Below are 24,821 nucleotides of genomic sequence, written 5' to 3'. Positions count from 1 at the left end.
TCCTTTATTATTCTTCATTTTCTTTCTACTCACATTTGCTTAAAAATTACTTTTTATCTCACCATAAGTGATTAGTTTTTAAATCAAATAGCTTATTGTTTTATTCACAACTGAATTCTTTTATCCTGCTTTCATCTTATTATTGTATTACTTGTATTAAAATAAGATAGTCTTCATCCTCATGAATTCATATATATTTAACTTTATGCATTACTTCCAATGTAATTTATGTTATCATATTGCTCATTTCTGTATTTTATAGCTTTTATTGTCTTATATTTAATAAATGCTAATAAACCATTTCAACACAAAAAAAAGAAAGCTAGTAGCTATAGGACTACTATTAGCTAAGCGCAGAGTAGCGATGCGCTGGGCAAGGGGCCCTACCCCAAAATTGGGGGATTGGCACTCAGACATGGCACACTGTAATGAGTAGTTAGACACTTTTAATGAGCTTCAGTCTGTGCAGAACCGCCCTAGGGACTACTGGGCCCTTTATAAGGCATTCTTAGTGGACAAAGGCGAAAATGCCGAGGAGGAAGGACACGCAGAGGGGTGATGCTGGACACAGGATACTAAAAGATGCAGGCTGCAGTGTGGTGGGCTTTGGAATGGGGCTGCGGTAACACCAGACCCCTGCAAAGGACGAACGAATATATGCAGTTGAAGAATGTACGGACGACAGGTCCTGTGGGGCAGATGTGTGGGGAGAGGTCTATCGAATGACTGTCAGCAGCAGAAAGGTATACTGAAGAGCGCCACTTTCCGCTGAATGCTTTGTACTACTTTCTGTATCATACAAGAACTATGTTGTGCAGAGGGACTAGGAGGTGTTCAAATGTGCATGTGTGATCTTTAAAATGTTATAAAAAAGAATTTTTAAAAAACAACAGCGAGGGAGTTGGGCAAGTAAAGAAAGGAAGCCCTTGAGAGTGTGAAAGATTTTTCTGGACTCTACAGCCATTTCTGATATTTCAGGAATTGCCTTAAATAAATGGAAGATTCAAACTACCTGCTTGTGAAACGGTGGAGGACGAGTGGAGCCTGCAACCTGCAACCTGCAACCAATTCTCAAATGCATTTTGTTTTCGGTGGACTGGTAAAGGTGAGCCGCAGCACAGTGAACATGAAATGCAAAGTGCTAAAGAAAGAAAGTGCTTGTAGCTACAAAACAAAAAGGTTTAGGCGATCCTCTAAACCAAAACGTTTGTTGATCCTCAGTTACAATTGACATACATACACAGTTGTTCCTATCTCTTAGTAAGCATGTAAGGTAGCACAGATGGTTAACGCATCCACTGCGGACATCTGCAGCACGCAGAGCACAGGTTTGAAGCCTTTTAAGATGCAACACGTCCTCGACCCTTCTTTTGTGAAGGCGTGCCCTCCCTGTGATGGGGAATGCTATACACCACGTGGATTGGAGTATAATGGACATAAGGTGTGGATATTCTTAAAAGGGTTGATGCGTGTGTGTGTCTGTTTGTATTTCCAAAACACTTGCAGGTATAATCCTATGTGCTGTTCATCCCACTAAAATCTAACTTTGCCGTTGCATTTAGGAAGCAAACTGTGTTGTTAAATGAAACATACGGGGACCTTATTTAGGCAGAATGAAGTCCCGCATGAACCAAGAAGAGGTAGACGTAGGGTTCCTTCTGCTCAGGCATCGGCAGTGCAGAGACTCGTAATAATGATCATTTTATCTGAGCATGGCCCTGAGAGATCGACTCTCCTTCCAAAGCGTACAGCCCTCCATCAGTGCTAGCAGGAACGCCCAGCTCAGACTTATGCATATTTGTGGAAAGACCAGGATGCCATGAGCTCAGGTGCAAGGAAAGGAAATCGCCAATTTGACTGTTGTTCGGCTGCTAATATACAGTATTACAGGGTCAACGGGACCTCATAGTCCTGGGCCCGGTGCCACTGAACCTGCTGCACCAATGGTAAAGTGCACAGAAGCATGAAGAGTCAGCAAGCACCAGCAGGAGTGTGTGATGTATGGACCGAGAACAGCAGGAGCTTCTGCCGTCCGCTGGGAAAACACGAACATGGACTTCAAGCAAAATATTATCTCCAACCCTAAGGCTGAAAGAGACATCTTCAATCACGAGGAGCACAAATAAATGAATGCTTGCAGTGATTAATTTGTTTAAAAAAAAACTATAGTGCTGGTGCTCATGCCACCGCTGTTGCTGCACACGTGCAAAGCTGGCGCTGCGCCATTAGTTTAGTGCCCTATTTGCTAGTTCTCCTACTGGGGGAGTAAATCATTAGGGGCCACTTGTACAAAGCATTTTTGCAGTCGGAAACGTCCAACCACAAAAATGCTTTTACAAATGTACCAAATACAAATTGTGATTCGGTAACACGCTACCTACTCACAATTTGCGTTTGGGATTTGCTATTTAAAAGGGGCGTGTTTACGGCATTTCTTCCAATAACTGAATCTGAATGGGTTGTATGAAAGTTTTGCAACCGAATTAAGGTCAAATTTTAATGACTCCCTGAAGTAGGTGGTAACCCATTTGCAAAAAGGTAGGGGTCCTTTGAAGAATGAAGAGCAGGCAGTTTTCCCACGAACCCCACTGTCTACTCCCATTATACTTTAAGGAAAACGGGCTGCATTAAAAAAACGAAAATCAACTGCTTTATTAAAAAACAATCATAGACGTTGTGGTCTGCTGACCTCAGCAGGCTGCCATCTCTGTGATGGTTGTGATTCCTAATGGGTTTCAAATTGTGACCTACCTCACTAATGTGCATGAGGTAGGTCTATTTGAATCTCGCTAGCAATCGTTAATGAAACTCAAAAGAGTTTCATACATTAGGAATTCCGATTTCAAAATTGAGACTCATAGAGAATGGCAAATAGGAAATCGGTATTCCTGATGCTAGTACATCCTGCCCTAAGTCTTGTTTTATTTTGCATTCTTCGAATGAGGAAAGCAAAAAAGGGCTGGGATGAAAAAAAGAAATAAAAAAAATCAGTCTAGACACAGTACTTACTCCTTACAAGAGGTAAATCAAGTTATACCTGGCGGTACTCATAGATAAGGGGCTGCTCAGTGGGTTAGCTGCTTTGCAGTTGGTTGCGGCAGCACTCTTCACTACCGAAGCCTGAGCGCTGTAGAGCTTACAAAGTGACAAAAAAATAAATGTGAGCCCTATAGGAGGGGATCTTAAATGTACAGAATGCTGACTCGAACCCATTACAATGCAAGATACAGCAGGATTTATTGAGGAAAAGAGGTCTGCATACATCTGCAATAACTACAGTTCAACTACTAACTCTTAAACATATGTGATAAAAGGTATGATGGGAAGGGAAAAGAGCCCACGTTTCTTTCTGCAGCTCCAACGGTAATCACGCACCACAAAGAGCGAGCAGCACCTGGGATGAAGATGGAAGCAAGTCCGTTCCGCGAGACGAGTACCTCTGTGCGCTGCAGAGGGGCTACGGGCTTCGATTTGTTGGGACTTTGGCATCTGTGAATAGGGAGCAGTGCTGAGAGCCCTCGCTGTGAGCTAAAAGTTGTTGTGACGTGTAAGTAGTAGTTTAGTGTGTGTTTTGTAAGACGTTGTGAGAGCGTTGCAGCTGTGCCCTCATGTAATGGTGTGAGAGAGGTGGTAAATGAATCCTATATTCGGTTGGTACAATAGAATCAAGTAGCAGTGAGAAAGACTCAGAACATTTATAAAGAAATAACACAAGGATGTGATTGGTTACTGATCATAGTCTCCTTACATTGTTGTACGGCTGCTCGCAATCACGCTTCACAGGTGAGCAGAGCTGCAATTACAGAGCCCAGGTCTAGGCCAGGAAAATAACTCATCTGAATGATGCTGCCTCACTGGGGGCACATATGCCTTAGCATGCTTGCGGCAGGGTCAGAAATGACTTCTCTAAATACGTTTAGCACAGGCATACCATAATGCACCGAGTGCTTGCCTTTTGAACACTTTTAGCTGGGACTTAAACATCAGTATGCCATACATCGTGCCCTTAAATACCGAACAATGCTAATTAGTGCATGGACTTTTAAATTAAATTAATCTGCAGGCTCGGATCATGCCCGGACAGCCACTGCTGCCTGTAAAGCCCTGCAACCTCTCTCCGAAACTAGTGCAGGAAACAGCATGCGAAGAAGAAACATGCTGCACAACTTGTGACCCTCGGCAATCCGATACACTGCAGTTTAAGAGGCAAGCTGCAACGTTCTCCCCTCTTCCACGGTGGTATGCTGCTAGGCCCAAGATCTGCTCTCTGTGCTCCTTCACGCAAGAGATCTTCGCACTTCGCAATGGAGTTTGCGCACTCAGGGTTATTACACTAAATGCACGCTCCCTACAGGGAACACTGGCCATTAGGAATTTATGACTTTAAGCCCTCGCTAAGTTGCAACATTCCAGTAAAACTTACTTTGGGGTAAGCAGGACATAAGATTGTTACAGTGAAAATGGATCTAGTTTGTATTTATTGGTGTTGTAGAAACGTTCATTTTGAGTGAAGTTCCTGGCATAAACGGTGCAGTGATAGGGTTCAGTTTAGTGTGCATTATTTGGTGCCGTTGCATATGTGCCTTACCAGTAAAGCTCTTCCCACACCCAGTGCAGCGATAAGGCCTCTTTCCTGTGTGTGTACTTTGATGCCATACATGGCCTTTCTTTCTGAGAAAAGAGCTTGGAAGACACTTTGCAGTGATAAGGTTTCTCTCCAGTGTGTTTGGTGTTACGAGATTTGACTTTTGATTAAAGCTCTTCTCGCACACAGTGCAGTGAAAAGGCTGCTCTCATGTGTGTACGCTTTGATGCCGTACAAGGGATACCTGAAAAGCGAAGCGCTTGCAACACACAGTACAGTGATAACGCTTCTCTCCTGTGTGTACAATTTGATGCCGTACAAGGTTCGACTTATCAGCAAAGCGCTTGGAACACAGAGTGCAGTGATAAGGTCTCTCTCCGGTGTGTATTAGTTGGTGCTTTAGTAGATTTGCCTTTTGACTGAAGCTCTTCTCACACATGGTGCAGTGATGAGGCCTCTCTCCTGAGTGTACACTTTGATGTCGTAAAAGGCTATTCTTATGAGCAAAGCGCTTGGAACACTCTGTGCAGTGATACGGCCGCTCTCCAGTGTGTGTTCTTTGATGCTGTAAAAAAGTTCCCTTTTGAGTGAAACACTTTTTACACGTTTCGCAGGGATATGGCCTGAGGCTGGTGTGTCCTTTTTTGTGCCTCACAAGAAGTGTCTCATTGATAAATCCTTTCTCACACACATTACAAGCAAAGCGTCTCTCTCTCATGTGCATTCTGCGCCGTTTCTTCAAGTAGATATTTTGATTAAAATTCATCTTGCCTCCGGAACCTTTATGGCTTTCTTTCCCATTCATACTTCCTGGATGTGATTGTTGTTCTGCAAAATACAAACAACATTGAAAATTACATGAAGAAAATATTTCTTGAAAAATCTGCATTGGTATAATATGGAGAAGTGAACAGTTACAATTCAGGGAAAAAAAATTATGTTCAAGAAAAAAGAGTCTCACTTCCCTTTGAGACACAAATGGTGGTTAGTCCTCCTACATAAAGTGCGTTGACCGAGTCCTGCAGCAGGAGCATGCTGGGAAATCAAGTGATTCACAAGAACCACTGTTGGACATGGGGTTTCTGGTTGGCTAGGGTAGGCACCTAAGCCAGGCAGAATCCACCACTCTAGTCAGGGTAAGCCAGATACACACCTGAGATAACCTGCGCTCACCCTCTGGTAGCTTGGCGCAGAGCAGTCAGGCTAGTTTAATGAGGCAATGTGCAGAGCATTTGTGCAGCGCACTCGCGCAGCAACACATTGAATAAACCACAAAAGGGAATCCACGCAGGATTAAGTAAAAATAAATTCTATATTGTAAATCAAACAAGACCAAAATGACTTAAATCACACCGTTCGTGCAAATAAGGCAGGTTTGACAGAGAAAAACACAAATTACTATGAAAACATAGGTAACAGCGCACCTGCGCTCCTATTACACTTCATACGGTAACTGTAGTGAACGTGGTTGACGTGATTGCATTTAGAAACCAAACGTACGGCGCAGGAGCACCTACTAAACGCTAAACAGTAATTGAGCTTGAGTCTTCCAGCACTTCTCCTCTATGGACGCTCCTGCGCCATTCTTGAGGTCATCTCCAGAGCAGAGACAATGCTGAACAAGAAATGCCCCTCGCGCTCTTGCGAATTTGGAGCCCGCCGGGGCCGCTTGAATCGTGTCTCTTTGCCCAAGGGAAACCAAGCCACCTGTGAAGGAGAGCAGGCGGCTTTAACCCTCGTCTAGACCCAACCCACCTCACAGTACCTTTGTGGGTGAAGGGTCACTGTCATCAGGGCATCTGTAACTTGCTAACAATGTTGTCATGTCTCGGGAGTGGGACACAAAGTGGAGAGCTTCGTGCAGTATACGCGTTAAAACCAGAGGGCGAGGCTGGCTGGAATGAGCCTCAAAATGCTGGCCAGACACATGTTACAGAACAACGTGTTGTCGAAAGGCCTGCCTTGAAGGCTTTGTGCAGCTCCTGTAGCTCTGCAGCCTTGGACGCAGCACTGTATCACCTCAGAGCAAGTCTTCAGGGGGCTGTTCCTCGAGTCTCACGACCAGAGGGGCCACACTAGTTTATTCTTGGTGGCATCTGATGGTGGCGATATTTTGCCAGACTACGGGGGTGAGGTTCACAATACAATTCAGATGCAGTGAGCACGCTGGCTCAAGGACGTGTGTGTTTCTCTGGTAATGCCTCCAGGCGAAACAACGCTGTTCACGCTAGAGAAAAAACGCTCACCACATGCTGGTTTGTAAAACGTGGAACACCTCCCTAGAATGCACAAAGGCACTCCCCTGGTCAGAGCGCTGCACTGTAGTCCCATGGTGCACTGTCCTGTAATGCACAAAGTTTTACCTCACCCAGCAGAAGTCTTGGAGAAAAGAGACAACAAGGTCTTTGATGGCCCTGAGATCTCGAGAGAACAGGGGGCAAGTAAAGAAGCCCTTGGAGAGCACTTCGGGGCACAAAAGGAGGTGGCAGGCAGCAGACAGCACATACAGTTAGGTTGCAAATTGGCCGTCCCTCCTGCAGCCCAGCAGCAGCAGGTCAACACAACAAGGCAGTTAGTCAAAATGGTGGTTGCTCCTGGCAGCACAGCAGTCCTCATGGCAATGAGCAGATTGTAGAGCCAACAGTGTCTGGCTACAAGTCCCAAACAGCGTCTAAAAACATGGGATCAGAGCTCCAGTACATATACTCAAAAATTTCTTTGATGAACGGGTGAATTCAAATGAACCCTCAGAAGTGTGCAACAGTCCCTTGCAGCCCATTCCTGGCTCCAGACGATCAGTAGGGGGTAAATCAGCCCTTTGAGTGAGGGCAGGACACAACCTATTCAAATGTAAGTGTGAATCACCTCTCTCCCAGCCCAAGAAGACTATCAGCGTGCAGATGAATGCAGATATATCCCCTGTCACACCCAGCCCCTCCCATTGGGAAAGCTTGGTTGTCATGACTCTTCCAAACATGATAGTTGCAGGGGTTTCCTCTGTGGTTGACTGAGGGGGTCAAATCAAATTCAAAATTCTTTATTCGACTGCATGAAGTACAGTCATAAAAGTTCATTAAAATACATATATATACAAAACATGTATAAAAGAATCAATACGTCAGATAATCATAGAAAAATATGTGATATCACGGTCAAGTGTATATATAAGATTTATGAGGGACTTATTTAGGGGGTAATATAGTTCGGTTAGGGGTCAGCCTTCCATACTTTTTCTAAATTTCAGGGCTGTTTTTAAAAAGTTATATATAAAGGGAGTGCAATCACAGTGCAGCATTTGAAGGTGTAGTAATGCTGGCATTATTTGTACAAAGTTCAATTTCTTAAGCAAGGGTTTTAAAAACATTTTCCGCGGTATCGCGTAATAAGAGCATATGAATAAAAAGTGTGCCAGGTCTTGCGGAGACTTATTGTCGCAGCCGCAAGATGGCAACACTGTCCCTCTATGGGCTCCACTCGGTACGGCTAACATCAGGTGGAATAAACCAAAGCGAAATCTACTCAACAAGAAGCGTTCATATCTGGAGGTTGGCCAGGATAGGTATGGTTCAATTTGTAAACTTGTTTTGATTAAAATATGTCTCATAACACTATCCTTTTTCAGTTCGGTTTCTTCCCTAACAAGCTGTCGATTCAACAGGAAAGTGTCCTTTACATATATTACATCATTCTTGGATACTTGCTGGGGTGTTAAAAAGAGGTCCAGCCTGCCCAGATCTTGAAGGCAGTTTCTGATGTATTTTAGCCAGGGTATCTTGAATTTCCCTTCCCAGGTTAGTGCTTCGAGGAGGATGTTATGGGTTAATGGTATTTCGTCGTTCAGCCAGCATTTGAGCCAACAGAGCAAAGGGTTTACAGCGATCTTATCCCCTATATATGGCATTCCCAGTTCCTCATGAGTGGAGAAATTAGCAGTACACTTTGGTAGACACAGGACCTGTTTTAAAAAGTTGTTTTCAGTAATTGTAAGGACGCCCACAGGGGCGAAGCCCCAGAGTTCGCTTCCATAACAGGCAACTGCGATACTTTTTGCTTGATATAGTTTCATCAGGGCAACCACTGGTGTGTTGCCCATTTTTCGCGCAAAGTCCATTATTCCAGCATTGGTCCTTATTAGTTCATCTTTCTTTTTGTTTATTGCGGGTCCCCATGCAAGTTTAGAGTCAAACAGTACTCCAAGGTATGAGAAGGTTTTTGTTGTTGGTATTTTTTCCCCGTTGATAGAGAAGGGGTAGGACTTTTTAGATCCAGAGCCTATCTTCATAACAAATGATTTTGAGTTGTTGATACTCAAGCCCCGCAAGTTCATAAATTGAAGAAAGGAATCTAATAATGTTTGAAGGCCAAGTGCAGTTCTGGAGATAAGAACGGCGTCATCTGCGTAAAGCAGAACAGGAACGCCCTTTCTCCCTATATAAGGATAGTCCGTGTCAGTTGTTAAAAGATGCTCCTCAAGACCGTTTATATATAAATTAAAAAGAAAAGGCGCTAAAATACAGCCCTGCCTAACCCCCCGATTGATTTTAAAGTCACTAGTTACCTTCAGGTCTTTGGTGTAACGAACATTTGCACGTGTATCATTGTGGAGGTCAGCCAGAAAATTTATCAAATTAGTTTCAACTCCCATATTCAGTAAGACGTCCCAAAGTTTGCTTCTGTCAACGCAATCAAAGGCCGATGAAAGGCCCATAAAGGCCATGTATAATGTTCCATTGCGGGCCAGGGTGTACTTGCCACTGATTAGATATAAATTCAGGCATTGGGTTGTTGTTGAATGCCCTGGTCTGAAGCCATATTGAGCGGGTGCCATTATGTTGTTATTTTTGGCCCATGTGGACAACCTGTTTAAGAGGATCCCTCCCACTACTTTGGCGACTGAGTTTATCAGGGAGATTGGTCTGTAACACGCTGCGTTAGTTCTGTCGCCCTTCTTGTATACAGGAACAATGGTGGAGGCTCCCCAGGTCTTTGGAGCCCCTATTGCGGCCCCGGCGTTAACAACCTCTGTAAGAATTGGAGCCCAAAGGGGTATATTTGATTTGAATAAGTCCGGGGGAAGGCCATCCGGGCCCGGGGCTTTGTTACTGGTTAGACCAGGGATCCCTTTTTCAACTTCCTTGACTGTAAAGTGCAATGGTGCACCTTCGGGGGATTTAAAAACTTGTATTGTTTGTGGGACGTCGCTCTTAAAGATTGAGCTGAAATGGGAGATCCATTCGTTCTTGGGTATAACAGTTCCGAGGCTGGTAGCATTGGGATCGTCAAACAGTGGCTTGTTAATTATGCTCCAGAACTTCGCACTGTTTCCTAAGATTGAAGGGTCAAGTAAAGACTCCCAGATGTTCCTTTTTATGATCTTTTTCCGGGATGCCAGGGCTATATCGTATTCTAAACGTAAGGCTTTAATAAGTGCGGGATTTCTTGGTTTGTTTTTGAGGGCAGTTTTCAGTTTTCGGTTGGATAATGAGCAAGTGTGATCAAACCATCGTGGTTGTTGAGCAATTGATCCTTTTATTGACACGGAGAGCAGTTGATCAATTCTTTTTGTAATCACAGCAAAGGCAGATAAAATGGATTCAGGAGATGTGATATTGGAGGCACAAAGATTGAGTTCATGTTCACAACTCTTTATAACAGACTCTTGCAAAGTGTCGCTGTTTATCGTGGACCATTTCAGGCGGCAGTTTTTGTTAACCAATTTTAGGACTCCAGGGTCTTTATGATTTTTCCGGAGTACAAAAGGGCCGCATTCTAAGTCAAGTGAAAGTGGGTTGTGATCACTATAAGTGCTTTCAAGTATGTTGAAGTTTAGGACCAAGTTTGTCACCTCAGCTGAGAAGAGTATGTGATCTATATAAGAACCTGACTCTGAGCCTTTGTAAGTTGGTGTTTTAAAGGTATGAGAATCATCTTTCAGAGACAGGGCAATGCTCAAGTTTAGGACGTCTGTTAGAGTGTTCATGTTTGTTCCTCGGGGGCAGTGTTCAAAGTGAGGACCTGGTCTGTTTCCACAACCCAAAGAACCCAAAGATGTCACAGATGGGTCGCCACAGATATGCGTGTTAAAATCACCGACGATTATTTTGTCCCGGGGCAACTTTGCTGAATTGTCATAGAGATAATTTTGGAGTTTAACAATATTACATTCTCCTGGTGATGTAACAGAGTTGTAAAAGTTGACCAGTGCTAATGCTTTTTTGCCCTTCCTGAGCTCCAGTATCTGAATGTTCCTACTGTCTTGCTGTATGTTTTTTGTCTGGGATATAAGAGACAGGCTGATGAATATTGCTAAGCCTCCCTTTGCCCTTCCACTAGATGAGGGGGATGCATGGACAAAGAAGCTTTGGTATCCCTCAATAAAGATGTTATTATCTACAAGCCAGGTCTCCTGAAAACACAGTATGGTGTAATTTCTAACCAAAGTTACCCACATCGGGTCAGTTACTTTAGCAGCCAGTCCTGCGATGTTCCATGACAGGATTTTGATGGAATGGATCTCGTTGCGATCTATCACTGACTCCGTGGTCGTATTAATTAGAGGGTGCGGTTTTAAGTTAACATGACTTGATGTGTCTATCGGTGGGTTTCTGGTAGTGGATGAGGGATAGAGGACTGTAGAAGTAAGAGAACTACTTGCTTCAGGTATGGAAAGAATAGAAGCGTGATCTATGGGGGGCTTTCAGAGCAGAGTGTTATCGCCGTTGTTACAGTGTTGGCTGCACTGACACCTGAGAGGTCAAAAGTTATTACGGGGTTGTCCTTGCATATTATATTAGGGTAAACTTGGGTATCTGACCGGTCAAGTGAAGGATCAGAGGATAGAGTGAGTGACAGTCAATCCACCTCATCCAGATCATCATAAGTATATAGAGTATCGTATCTGTTTGAGGTTGGGAACCCAAATTGGTGATTATAGGGCAGATTAAAATGTCTATAATCTCGTGTCTGTGAGTATTGGGTAGAACCTGGATTCTCAGATGTTATTGGGGGTGGGTGGCTATGTGTTCTGCCTTCCCATGAGTAGTCATTAGTATATATTTCAGGGTCTGAAGACATCCCTTGAATTGAATCAAAAGGGGTGGTCCGGAATTGAGGGTAAAGTTGCGGTACAGGAAACCCTTCTCGGCCATAATGGCGTTTGTTATTGTTTCTTTGGCCATCTGAATAGTGGGGGTAGACGTAGCTTAGGCCCATTGTTCGAATCAGGCTATTTGTTGCAGAGCTCCTCCAATTTACAATAAATTTCGCTGCTCCTCTATAGATTTGAATCGTGTGCCCACCCAATCTACTCGCTTCACTTGGGAAATAGTTCCTATTATGTTGGGGGGAAGTGGCCTGTGGGTAGTTAGCCATTGCATCACCTTGTTTTTTAATTCTACATAGGACTCCCCCCTATTTTCCGCCATTTTGGGTACCCCGATCATGACTATTGTATAGGGATTAGACTCAGGTGGTAGATTTATATGGGTGGGTATTCGTGTCGAGGTGGGTCTGGGCTGCGGCGCCCTAGTTGCTTTAGTAGGGATGTTCACTATTGGTATAGTAGGGTGTCTTGGTGTCTCAACAGAGGTCGAGATTGCCTCTGAGGGATGAACCTCCGCAGCCCATTCACTAGTGTCTTCGTCCTCATGTGTATGTGTTTTTTGCATGTTAATTTTGGGCGGAGCTACAGTCGTCACTGGGATGAGTGCTGTTTGTGAAGTTAATGATGGGTCCTTGGAAACAGGACCCTGTTGCTGTGTCTTTGTCTGTTTACCGGTTCTTGTTAATAGGTTACATGAGTTTTTTGCAACTGTTGGATTTTTAGCGTTAAGAGTTGTACTCGCTGGGACAAAGGTAGGACTTGTGTTCGGCATTTTTAGCAATTTGAGAATGCTAGACGATATTTCATTTTGTGCTTTCTCAAATTTGCCTAAAGCCTTCTCAATATTGGCAATCTTTTGACTAATAGGTTGTAAGAGGGATTTAACCAGACTTTCGATCTCACTCATAGAAGGGGTTTTAATAGTAGGTGTCTTAACTATGTGCCCTGTCTGCTCATTGACCTGGATCCTCTCTGAATTGTTTTTATTATTTCGGGGTACATCCAAGACCTGAGAGATAGACAGAGGAGACCCCATGGGAGTGAGTTCAGTGGGTTTCCTCTGAGTTGGTTTTTGCCACATATCTCTTATTGAGCGTTTCGGTTTGTCTGATAGAAGATGGGATTTTTTCATGCGGTGTTTGATTTTACGTTTTTTCTTGGTGTTCTTAGAATTACTGGCTTGATTGAAAGTTTGAGTTTCTGGCAAGTGGATTACCGATGTGTGGCTCTCGATTAGTTGAGCTTCGGGATCTGGAGACGATGTTTGTGCGCAGATTATGTTGTTTCCACAATTAGTTAGAAACGTGAGGCTACTCTCCAGTGTATTCACTGTAGGACCAGTAAGCAAAGATTTTGGCATGTTATCCTTGACGTGCGACCTTGGTAGGTCTGAAAATGATTGCATCAATAGAGATTCCTGTGAATTGAGAGTATCGTCCATATTGTGCGTGTTGTTTATGGTATGCAGGGACAGGTTCGGGAAACACAAGTCTGGTGTCAGAGAGAGTCGTCTCTCAGTATCCTGAATGGAGTTGGCCACTGCGCTAATGGTTTTTTGCAACATGATGTCGATGGCAGTTATAGTGGGTAATGGTGTACTCACAGTTTTTAGTCTGGTGGTAGATCTTGTTGCCATCGGAGTTTTCTGTGCCTTGATCATCCTTGTTCAATATATAGTTATCCGCCCTCCGTAAGTGCTTTATGTTACTTTGAGTTCGGGAACCCAACCGAAGACCTTAAAGAGGTGGCCCGTCCCGGCCACTACAGGCCTCGGAGGGCCACAGAGGGCCCGCCCTTTGCCCGGGCTTAGCCCCGGCGCGTCCCGCGCGCGTCCTCGCGGGAGGAGGGACCTGCCGGGGCTTTATGCACCGCCTGGCGCGCTGGTGGATGTCGTCGCCGCCTCCCCCTGGAGGCTGCTGGGAGGTGGAGTCCGACCGGCGGAGCCAAGCCCGGCCGGTCGGCGATTCAAGCAAGGTGGCGGAGCCAAGCCCGGCCGCTGCAGGGAAAGGTGCGTGTCCTCGTCGTTCAGGGCGTCACTCTGGCAAGTTATCCGGCTGCTGGGTTCTGTGGAGTTCAGGGGACTCGGCCCCTGCCGGGGCTTTATGCGCCGCCTGGCGCGCTGGTGGATGTCGTCGCCGCCTCCCCCTGGAGGCTGCTGGGAGGTGGAGTCCGACCGGCGGAGCCAAGCCCGGCCGGTCGGCGATTCAAGCAAGGTGGCGGAGCCAAGCCCGGCCGCTGCAGGGAAAGGTGCGTGTCCTCGTCATTCAGGGCGTCACTCTGGCAAGTTATCCGGCTGCTGGGTTCTGTGGAGTTCAGGGGACTCGGCCCCTGCCGGGGCTTTATGCGCCGCCTGGCGCGCTGGTGGATGTCGTCGCCGCCTCCCCCTGGAGGCTGCTGGGAGGTGGAGTCCGACCGGCGGAGCCAAGCCCGGCCGGTCGGCGATTCAAGCAAGGTGGCGGAGCCAAGCCCGGCCGCTGCAGGGAAAGGTGCGTGTCCTCGTCCTTCAGGGCCTCACTCTGGCAAGTTATCCGGCTGCTGGGTTCTGTGGAGTTCAGGGGACTCGGCCCCTGCCGGGGCTTTATGCGCCGCCTGGCGCGCTGGTGGATGTCGTCGCCGCCTCCCCCTGGAGGCTGCTGGGAGGTGGAGTCCGACCGGCGGAGCCAAGCCCGGCCGGTCGGCGATTCAAGCAAGGTGGCGGAGCCAAGCCCGGCCGCTGCAGGGAAAGGTGCGTGTCCTCGTCGTTCAGGGCGTCACTCTGGCAAGTTATCCGGCTGCTGGGTTCTGTGGAGTTCAGGGGACTCGGCCCCTGCCGGGGCTTTATGCGCCGCCTGGCGCGCTGGTGGATGTCGTCGCCGCCTCCCCCTGGAGGCTGCTGGGAGGTGGAGTCCGACCGGCGGAGCCAAGCCCGGCCGGTCGGCGATTCAAGCAAGGTGGCGGAGCCAAGCCCGGCCGCTGCAGGGAAAGGTGCGTGTCCTCGTCGTTCAGGGCGTCACTCTGGCAAGTTATCCGGCTGCTGGGTTCTGTGGAGTTCAGGGGACTCGGCCCCTGCCGGGGCTTTATGCACCGCCTGGCGCGCTGGTGGATGTCGTCGCCGCCTCCCCCTGGAGGCTGCTGGGAGGTGGAGTCCGACCGGCGGAGCCAAGCCCAGCCGGTCGGCGATTCAAGCAAGGTGGCGGAGCCAAGCCCGGCCGCTGCAGGGAAAGGTGCGTGTCCTCGTGGTTCAGGGCGTCACTCTGGCAAGTTATCCGGCTGCTGGGTTCTGTGGAGTTCAGGGGACTCGGACCCTGCCGGGGCTTTATGCGCCGCCTGGCGCGCTGGTGGATGTCGTCGCCGCCTCCCCCTGGAGGCTTCTGGGAGGTGGAGTCCGACCGGCGGAGCCAAGCCCGGTCGGTCGGCGATTCAAGCAAGGTGGCGGAGCCAAGCCCGGCCGCTGCAGGGAAAGGTGCGTGTCCTCGTCGTTCAGGGCGTCACACTGGCAAGTTATCCGGCTGCTGGGTTCTGTGGAGTTCAGGGGACTCGGCCCCTGCCGGGGCTTTATGCGCCGCCTGGCGCGCTGGTGGATGTCGTCGCCGCCTCCCCCTGGAGGCTGCTGGGAGGTGGAGTCCGACCGGCGGAGCCAAGCCCGGCCGGTCGGCGATTCAAGCAAGGTGGCGGAGCCAAGCCCGGCCGCTGCAGGGAAAGGTGCGTGTCCTCGCCGTTCAGGGCGTCACTCTGGCAAGTTATCCGGCTGCTGGGTTCTGTGGAGTTCAGGGGACTCGGCCCCTGCCGGGGATTTATGCGCCGCCTGGCGCGCTGGTGGATGTCGTCGCCGCCTCCCCCTGGAGGCTGCTGGGAGGTGGAGTCCGACCGGCGGAGCCAAGCCCGGCCGGTCGGCGATTCAAGCAAGGTGGCGGAGCCAAGCCCGGCCGCTGCAGGGAAAGGTGCGTGTCCTCGTCATTCAGGGCGTCACTCTGGCAAGTTATCCGGCTGCTGGGTTCTGTGGAGTTCAGGGGACTCGGCCCCTGCCGGGGCTTTATGCGCCGCCTGGTGCGCTGGTGGATGTCGTCGCCGCCTCCCCCTGGAGGCTGCTGGGAGGTGGAGTCCGACCGGCGGAGCCAAGCCTGGCCGGTCGGCGATTCAAGCAAGGTGGCGGAGCCAAGCCCGGCCGCTGCAGGGAAAGGTGCGTGTCCTCGTCGTTCAGGGCCTCACTCTGGCAAGTTATCCGGCTGCTGGGTTCTGTGGAGTTCAGGGGACTCGGACCCTGCCGGGGCTTTATGCGCCGCCTGGCGCGCTGGTGGATGTCGTCGCCGCCTCCCCCTGGAGGCTGCTGGGAGGTGGAGTCCGACCGGCGGAGCCAAGCCCGGCCGGTCGGCGATTCAAGCAAGGTGGCGGAGCCAAGCCCAGCCGCTGGAGGGAAAGGTGCGTGTCCTCGTCGTTCAGGGCGTCACTCTGGCAAGTTATCCGGCTGCTGGGTTCTGTGGAGTTCAGGGGACTCGGCCCCTGCCGGGGCTTTATGCGCCGCCTGGCGCGCTGGTGGATGTCGTCGCCGCCTCCCCCTGGAGGCTGCTGGGAGGTGGAGTCCGACCGGCGGAGCCAAGCCCGGCCGGTCGGCGATTCAAGCAAGGTGGCGTCGTTCAGGGCGTCACTCTGGCAAGTTATCCGGCTGCTGGGTTCTGAGGGGGTCAAACAGTAACCTCAAAGAATAGTTTTCAAAACACCTTCGAGGTCGAGCTTCCCCAATGTAGAATGCTGACAGCTTTCTTTAGAGTACTCATGAGGCTTTCTACCAGACCATTTCCCTGGGGTCAAAGGGGAGTGCTTTTTTTCATTCTTTATGTTGAGGTGATTTAGAACGTTTTTGAATTCTCGACTAATAAAAGGTGGGTTGTTGTCGGATTTTAAGATTGCAAGTACAAGTCATGTCGCAAAGATGCCATCTATGCTTTCAATAACCCTGCTCATGTGTAGTGGATGAAAGGTCTTCTACTAATGGAAAATGGGAGTACAGATCAACAATAACTAGAAGATAATGTCCATTATCCAGAGGGCCATAAAAAAATCAATAGCAATTCTTTCCCAAGCATGATGTGGCAATTCTGTCATAATCAAAGGTTGCTGACTAACTTGAGATGAAAGACAGTTGCATATGTGACAAGTCTTCAATTCTTTTTTGACCCTTTTGTCAAGGTACGGAAACCAGACTCGATCACGGAGAGCTCTCTTAGTGGCAACTATTCCTCGATCTCCTTTTTGGGCAAATTCGACTACTTGTTGTCAGAGACTTTGGTGAATAACAATCCATGTACCTTGCAGAATGAGGCCTTCCTGCGTTACTGAAAGTTCATCTCTTACATTTCTGAACTTCATATACTCGCTGTCATTAGTGAGAGGTCTAGAATACTGGTTCCACAACTTTTAATCATGACATGCCACTATCTTGGCTCGTGGCAGTGACAATTTGCACTAAAGACATGGCAGTTGGTGTGCTCGATTTCACAATAAATTTGATATAATCCTCCACTGTCTTACATGGGGTACCAGGATATAATCAGCCAGTTTCTGATCTTTCCCTGGACGATGAAGAATATTGTAGTTCTAATTCTTGTGACCTCAAATCCAAACGCTCAATTCTAGGAGGCATTTTTGTTTGCTGTGGGATTGCCAAATACCATCCACAATGCTTGGGGATCAACCGCTAATGTGAAGGGCTTTCCATACACAAACACATGGAAATTATTCACAAGCCCAAACCAGTGCCACACTTTCTTTCTCAGGGTGCGGTTAAGCACGTTTAGTTTGTGACAGGCTCTTATTGGCATGTACCACGATATGTCTCTGGGAATTTGGAGGTCCCTTACGCTGTGCAAGGATTGCGCCTAACCCGACAGGGCTAGCATCAACTACAACCTCTGTATGGAGTTTGGGATCAAAGTCGGGAGTTTCAATGGCGCTCTCCGTGGCTTGCTTGATTTTTTGGATGCTCTGTTGGCCTTCAGCAAGCTCCTGCAAACCCATCTCTTCAAGGCATCGATCTAAAATTGCTGTTCCTCTGCCGCTCGGTCCATAAGCGCTAGGAGGTCTCAGGGTAGCTATGCGCTATATCAACTTAAATTCATTCATTCATTCATTCTACTCACACTCACTTGCACAATGAAAAGACACATACTTTCTGGTTAGTTCTGGTGCAATGACCATAGCGAAGTCTTGTATGTATCTAGAACAGTAATTGGCTGTACCAAGAAATGACTGTATCATAGAAATGCCTTGTGGGGGATTTGCAGTAGACAATGCTTGTACTCTAGTTGGATCAGGTTTCATACCCCCATCACAAAAGACATGGCTGAAGAATTTCAAGCTTTTCTTGTGGAATTCACATTTGTCAGCATTCAGAGTTAAGGCTGCATCATTCAGGAAACGACATACTTGCATTAGAGTTTTGTATTGCTCTTTCTGTGCAGCCCCAAAAAAACAATAGATCGCTATAGTTAAATGCATTTACTACATGCTATATGATAAGTCAAATGACGACTTTGAAAAGTTCTGCAGCAGAGGATATACCAAAACGTAATCGCTTGTAGTAAAAAAAAACAATATGCGTAGAAGACGTGGAGAAGTGTGGCTCAGGGGTTAGAGGCGGCAGACCCGGAAGCTGAGATCTGTCCTAGACCAGGGTTCAATTCCCCGCCTCGGCGGGTCTTGGGCTCAAAAATTCCAAGGACTCGATAATTCTTGCTCCGGTGCCAACTCGATTCACGGGTTCACACTCTGCGACTCTGGGCAATAGCTTGCTTAATCTCCACGACGGCCCCTCGCGGCGGGATGCCTGGCTTTCACCTTGTGGATACCCTGCCGGGGTTATCTCACAGGGGAATACCAGGACGGGTTCCCTAAGCAAGCGCTTAGATACCGTGTCGGTGATTTGCGCTATATAAATACATGTACATTTACATTTACATTTACAAAAGGTTGCAACGTATCTGGATTTTTCTTTAAGTTTCAATTGGTAAGATCCTTTATTTAAGTTGAATCGAGAGAAGAACTCTGCGCCATTCAATTGAGTTATTATATCAGCAATGTGCGGACTGTGAGGTTTCTCTCGCTCAGTTGTCTTGTTGGCCTGACGCATGTCAACACTTATGCGTACAGCTCCTCCCCTGTCTCTTTTAGGCACTGTTACAATGGGAGAAAGCCATAGTGTCGTACCAATGGAGCATTCAATGATGCCATGTATAAGTAAAAAAGGAAGTTCCTTTTCAACAGCTTCTTGTAAGTGAAACGCAACTCGTCTATATTTTTGATGAAAATTCTCATTTATGTGTAACCTTACTTTCATTGTTTGAGTTTTCCCAACCCATGAAATAATGAAAGAAATTGACTTACAATTTCATGAGGAGCATTCATAGTGTAGTTCACTGATATCAGTCCCATATCAGCAGCACTATAGAAACTCAGCAAACACTTGAACCTGTTCCTTGAAGTACATGAATATGCACATTCATCACAGTTTTCTTATGTTTCATCATGGCTAAAAAAAAATTATTTGACTTTTGAAGGTGTTGAGGCAGCCCATGAGTATACTTTAGTCTTTGAATTCGTAAGTTGTGGTACCGGAGATAATTCGCGATAAATCTCCAGCGGCATAATATTTATCGACGCACCGCTGTCTTCATGTTGAATTGTCTTCATTTTGGATTTTCTCTCACATTCGACTAGCCCCATATGTGCATGCCTTTTTGAAGTAAAGATCAATATTGCACAATTGTCATGGTCCCTTTCATTGTAAACAGACAGGGAGGAATTCTTTCTCGATGATTTAGACACGATTATCAACTTCATTTTGCGTCGATTTGCCTCAATTGGTGTGACCTCTTAGCCTTGACGGAGTACGTCGAATGTCACTGATGTAGCGTTTGGTGGCCATTTTGTAGTACTTAAAATTCTGGGACTCGTGTAATAAACTTCGTCGTAACATGACGATTTTGGTATCAAAAGACCGAGAATGACAAGTACACTATGTACGAGCATTTTCGTCATTTTCGAGTGACGAATTTACCTTGAAATCATCATTATCGTCCTGAACCCTTGGCTTCCATTTTATGTACGGCAGCCATTTTGTGAGTTGCCCTCACATAGGCCGATAACTACAGCCAAATTCGATTCCAAAGGACACGTACACCTTAGTTGACTTCTCTGCGACCTGGGCAAGCTGGATCCATTGCCCCAGGCCAAACCTGCCCGGCCAGTTCCTTTCCCAGTGACCGAGCGAGATAGCATCAAGGCACAGCCCACCATAAACCTTTTCATCACACACACACCCTACCTAATCTTGCTCACACCTGTCCCTGTTCTTTCTCCACGATTTGCTTTACGAGGAGGAGGTGCCCGTTTTTATTGGAGGTCCGTCGATATCTGATGAGAATACTGGGCCTTGCCGGATAATTTATTGTGGGCTGGACAAACTGAAACATGGGCTTGTCATCATGACTCTGCTTTTTCCTTTGTAGTGAAAACATGTGAATGGTCTACTAAAATGTAAAGAATGTTTGCCTAAAGCGTAATATTTCGTATAAGAAGAGAAGACTGGCTTTGTAAGATTGAGCAGTCTCCTGAGAATATACACCGTGTTGTACTTCTAGGACGCCTGTTACTTGGTTGCAGCCAATAAATTCGATCTTTGACTTCACCTAGAAGACTCTGTGTTTCTGTGGTCTGAGCAGGAAGAACTCGAAGTCTTAGGGTGTACCCTGACACCGCTGAGTTCCGAAAAACCCAGTACTTCATCTGGCGCCGAACGTGGGGCGATACCAACGGTACCGGTCCAAGCCAGAGGTTCGTGAGGAGCTTCGTGTGAAAATTCTGGACGAAGGCCGCCACTTCATCGACCCCTGTATGTCGACGTGGTCCGAAAGTCTTTGCTGTGAGGTTCCCCGCTTCCCGACGGCTACGTAGGACTGCTGCCCTGGCTATCGCCCTGCTGTGGAACCTTGACTGGTAGAGCGAAACATTAGACGAGTCTTCTGGTGACGTCATCGATACCTCAGTTAAGTATAAGTGGAGCGTCTCCCAGTCCTTAGTTTGGTTCTTAGTTTGGGTATCCCCTTGGGATCTTTGATTTGGAACTTGCAAGTACCAAAGCCGAGGGACTCGTGTATTCACTAAGCATGGGCGGATTTTGCGGATCCACGATTCGCGGATTTGCGGATTCACGGATCGTGGATCCGCAAAATCCGCGGATTATGCGGATCGCCGGATTTGGGGGCGGGGCTTCCTCGAGTGTGTGGGCGGGGCCAAACGGACGGGGCTTCCATGCGAGCGCACATGCCGCTTGTGTGTATAACAGGTCAGAGACCGATCAGAGCAGCAGATTAAGAGACAGAAGCTCGGGCGGGGCCAAATGGACGGGGCTTCCATGCGAGCGCACATGCCGCTTGTGTGTATAAAAGCCGATCAGAGCAGCAGATTAAGAGACAGAAGCCCCTGGTCACAGGAACAGCACGGGGATTCCGCTCGTCAAAGTCAAAGATGCAAATGCCTCTGGCCAGCATCACAGCGGATTTTCGATGGTATATTTGGGAACAAGGCACACCTGCCCAGCCTCCACAACGCTCACGATTATTTATTTTTGGGCTGATGAATGAGTCACTGCATTTGCGCTTCAACTAGGGCACATGCTTTATTGATATCTGTTGAGGTTTATTTTTTGTGCCAGGACCGTCGTGCCCGAATGAACCCTGCCCTTCGTATTTATTCAAGAAGACACCACCATTTAAATAATTTACGATGGCGCCGGCAAGCTGCCAGCGCCATCCTGCAAAAGTTACTTAATTAGCTTCAACAGGAAGCTCCAACTGATAAAATAAAGCAGGCGCTCGAGCCCTTGCTTTATCTTATCTGTTAGAGCTTCCTGTCGAAGCTAATTAAGTAACCATTTGAGGATGGCGCTGGCAGCTTGCCGGCGCCATCGTAAATTATGTTAGGCTTGAACTTTTGACCGCAAAATCCGCTCCGATCGCGGATTGCGGATTCTCGGTAAATTCGCGAGAGTTCGCGGATCGCGGATTTACCGAAAATCCGCAAAATCCGCGATCGGAGCGGATTTTGCGCTCATGCTTAGTATTCACGAGAATATCGTATTCGATAGTCCTTTGAAGTTTGAAGCTAGACTAGAGAGCGAAGATGCCTGGTCTTAGCAGACTTGGAAATATGTTTTGTCTTGGTTGTAATAATAGGGATTCCCGATTGGAGGACTCTTGTACGGTTCCTCCGATTGGAACTCCAACGTATGAACTGTATGTGAAACATGGAGTAGGCCCCATCACATACAATGAAGTATGGATTAAATACACCAGAAAGGATGGTGTTTTAAAATGGCCCCAATATGGTAGTTTTGACACGGAAATACTAGACAACCTTGAGGTCAAACTTTTTAAGAAGAAAGCCCGGCCGGCGATGTTTGACTCTTTCCGCCTATGGCGTAAGGAAGCCAAACAGAAAGAAATTAAATTAGCGAAGAGAAATTAGAGAGAAAGGGGTTTTTTGATAATGCAAGCTGCTATGCAGTACAAAGTTAACGAAGAAGAACAGATGAGTGAGCAGTTGCACAGGCAACGTAAAATTGTCATCGATAAATGCTATCCAGTTTTGCAGCCTCTCCAGCAAGACGCAGCAAAAGAGCTTGAGAAAGATCCCCTAATGTCGCATTTGTTGAGTTCGCCACCCCTGTATACGCAGAATGCTACGGCACCTCCGCAACCTTTAGTTGCGCAACCTGTGGTTGCATTGCCTCCTGTTCCTCCACAACCACCAGCTACTCTTCAGTTGGTTCCTGTTCCTCCGGTACAGCCTCCTCAAGGGCCACCGGCTTTGACATCTGCTCTGCCTTTACTTCCTACAACTTTGACTACTATATCGACTCCTACTCCCGGTATTCTTCCTGACACTGACTCTGCGTCTGCCTTGCCTTACTCTGCTTTTCCGCTTGTCCTTTCATTGACTTCTCCCTCTGTTCGACAAAGGTTGACTAGTACTGTCACTAGTCTTCTATACACTTTCTTTGGGGCGACAAGTACGACCCCTGTCTCTGAGCGTAAACAGTTGCGTAGCCAACTGCCTGATTCTAGAGAGAAGGAAACGCTGAACTATTTGGCACGAAAGTGGGTTACTGAACAGAAGAGATATGACTTAGAGTCTGTTATGGATGTCTTCCATCAATGGGAAGCACCGAAACAGAGGTACGTTTTCGAGAAAATGTGTGTTTTCCTTTGTGAGGATTTAGAGGAGAATGATTTGGAGCCTAATCCATCTGAGTTATGTCGTGTACGGTTCGAGTTTGGGAAAGGCGCAATTGTGGGTTGCGATGTCGAGAAAGCAGTTGCGACATTGTTATCCTTCAGGATTGAAGGTGTTTCTCGTCCGTTGTTTGAGTCTGATTCCTCTGTTAAGAAGAAGGTGAGACAGTACCCAATGAGAGAAGTTCCTCCAGTATGGAAGGAAGAAGTAGCAGCTGGTCCGAATAATGTTCCCCCAGCTATACCGGCACACTTTCAGCGTGTGTGGGTACATGTTCCATGGAAGCAAGCTGAAGTTTTGGCCCTTAAGCAGACATTGCCTGATCCCCGTAAGAATCCTGCAGGGTCTACAAGGAATTGAACAACAAAAGCCCACAGCAGGAGACCAAGGTTTAGCACATTGACTTCTTCTGTTTCAAGAGTTGTTATGGTGCAGGCACTCTCCACATCCGCTGCCAAGGATGTCTGTTATGCCAAAGATTTACAAAAATTGTTGAGAGGTGCACTCAGTAATATGTTCAGCATGAAAAAGTTCAAGAAATTTGAGGATCTTCAGTTCCTTCTTTATTGATTTCTTTATTTCCGTCTTTATAAAATACAATGGCACAGCCAACGCGTTTCATTCCCTTTCGTGCCTTGGGAATTTCGTCAGGGCAAAAGAAATAGTTGCAGTCTCAATCCCACAGTTCAAATGCAAAACAGTATGTTCCTCATACGCGCCGATAGAGCATAATGTCAATAATCCAACTATCCAAATGCCTTCATATAGGCTAGTTTCCCAGAGCAAGATCCAGTTACGTTCCTCTGTGCGGTTCAGAATGATAGTGTCCACCAGACAGAGCGTGCGGAGATTCTCGCCCCCTTCAGGTGAGTTAATTTCCCAGAGGAAAATCCAATTCCATTCCCGTGTGTGATCGAAAACAATAACATTCACCTGGCAAGGCGTGCGATGAGTCTCGCCCCCTAGGGGCGGCCGGGGGTCCTGTGCGTCAACAGGTTCTTCAAAGGGATATGTGTTCAATATCGGGTGACGTCTATTCCGATATTCAAGAGCATTGGGAAAAAGGATAATTTTTCCCAAATGCAGACGGCGGATTAGATAGTGCTGCAAACCATATCACAGGTTTTGTGGCGGTGCCTTACACTGCTCTCTAATATCGGAATAGACGTCACCTGATATTGAACACATATCCCTTTGAAGCACCTGAAGGAGGATTGAGACTGCAACTATTTCTTTTGCCCTGACGAAATTCCCAAGGCACGAAAGGGAATGAAACGCGTTGGGTGTGCCATTATACTACAAGGAATTGACACAAACCGCAGGTTCATGCATTATGAATTTAGCGGATATAGACATGTTGTTTGGGAATGTTGTTCCACAACCCTTATGGGGAAAGATTCGTCATGCAGATCATGATCAAGAGTTAGGTGACACATGGGCTAATATTACTGCTGCAGATGGTCGACAAGTTGGTGGAGCTAAACCCGAGCCTTTAGTAGCAGACCTCCCTGGTAGGATAATAAATTACATGAAAACATTAATGCCTGCGATGCGTGTGAATTGGGATAAATTGTCTGCGTGTAAGCAGAAGAAAGATGAAACGGTGTCTGATTTCTTCACCAGGTTTGAAGAGACGTTTGTCGACCACAGTGGTCAAGATATGAGCACAGAAGGAGGTCAACGGTTGTTCGTCGATAAATTTGTGCACAATCTGCTTCCCGAGTTATGTAAGAAGTTAAAGGATTCAGAGAGTTCTTGGGCTGTTTCGTCTTCAGCACAAATATTGGCTACTGCACAGTACTACGAAAATAGAGACAAAGATGAGAAAGATAGAGCAGAGAAGAAAACTAAAGAGTTAAAAACGAA

At 47.1% G+C, this 24,821-nt stretch overlaps 1 protein-coding gene across 1 annotated transcript in view; it reads right to left on the bottom strand.

Moving 5' to 3' along the window:
• Positions 1-3,218: 3,218 nt before the first annotated feature.
• The window catches only part of LOC144767840 (uncharacterized), a 105,355-nt gene continuing 83,752 nt past the window's right edge, over positions 3,219-24,821 (bottom strand). Inside the window, exon 3 of the mRNA XM_078651208.1 lies at positions 3,219-5,413. Coding sequence (XP_078507334.1) covers positions 4,794-5,413 — 620 coding nt within the window. The 3' untranslated portion in view covers positions 3,219-4,793. The remainder of the gene's footprint in view (positions 5,414-24,821) is intronic.

This window comes from Lissotriton helveticus, chromosome 1_1 (assembly GCF_964261635.1).
Source record: "Lissotriton helveticus chromosome 1_1, aLisHel1.1, whole genome shotgun sequence".
NCBI classification, from domain to species: Eukaryota; Metazoa; Chordata; class Amphibia; order Caudata; family Salamandridae; genus Lissotriton; species Lissotriton helveticus.
Note: the sequence above shows the minus strand (reverse complement) of the source record. Positions and strands in the feature narration are given on the sequence as shown.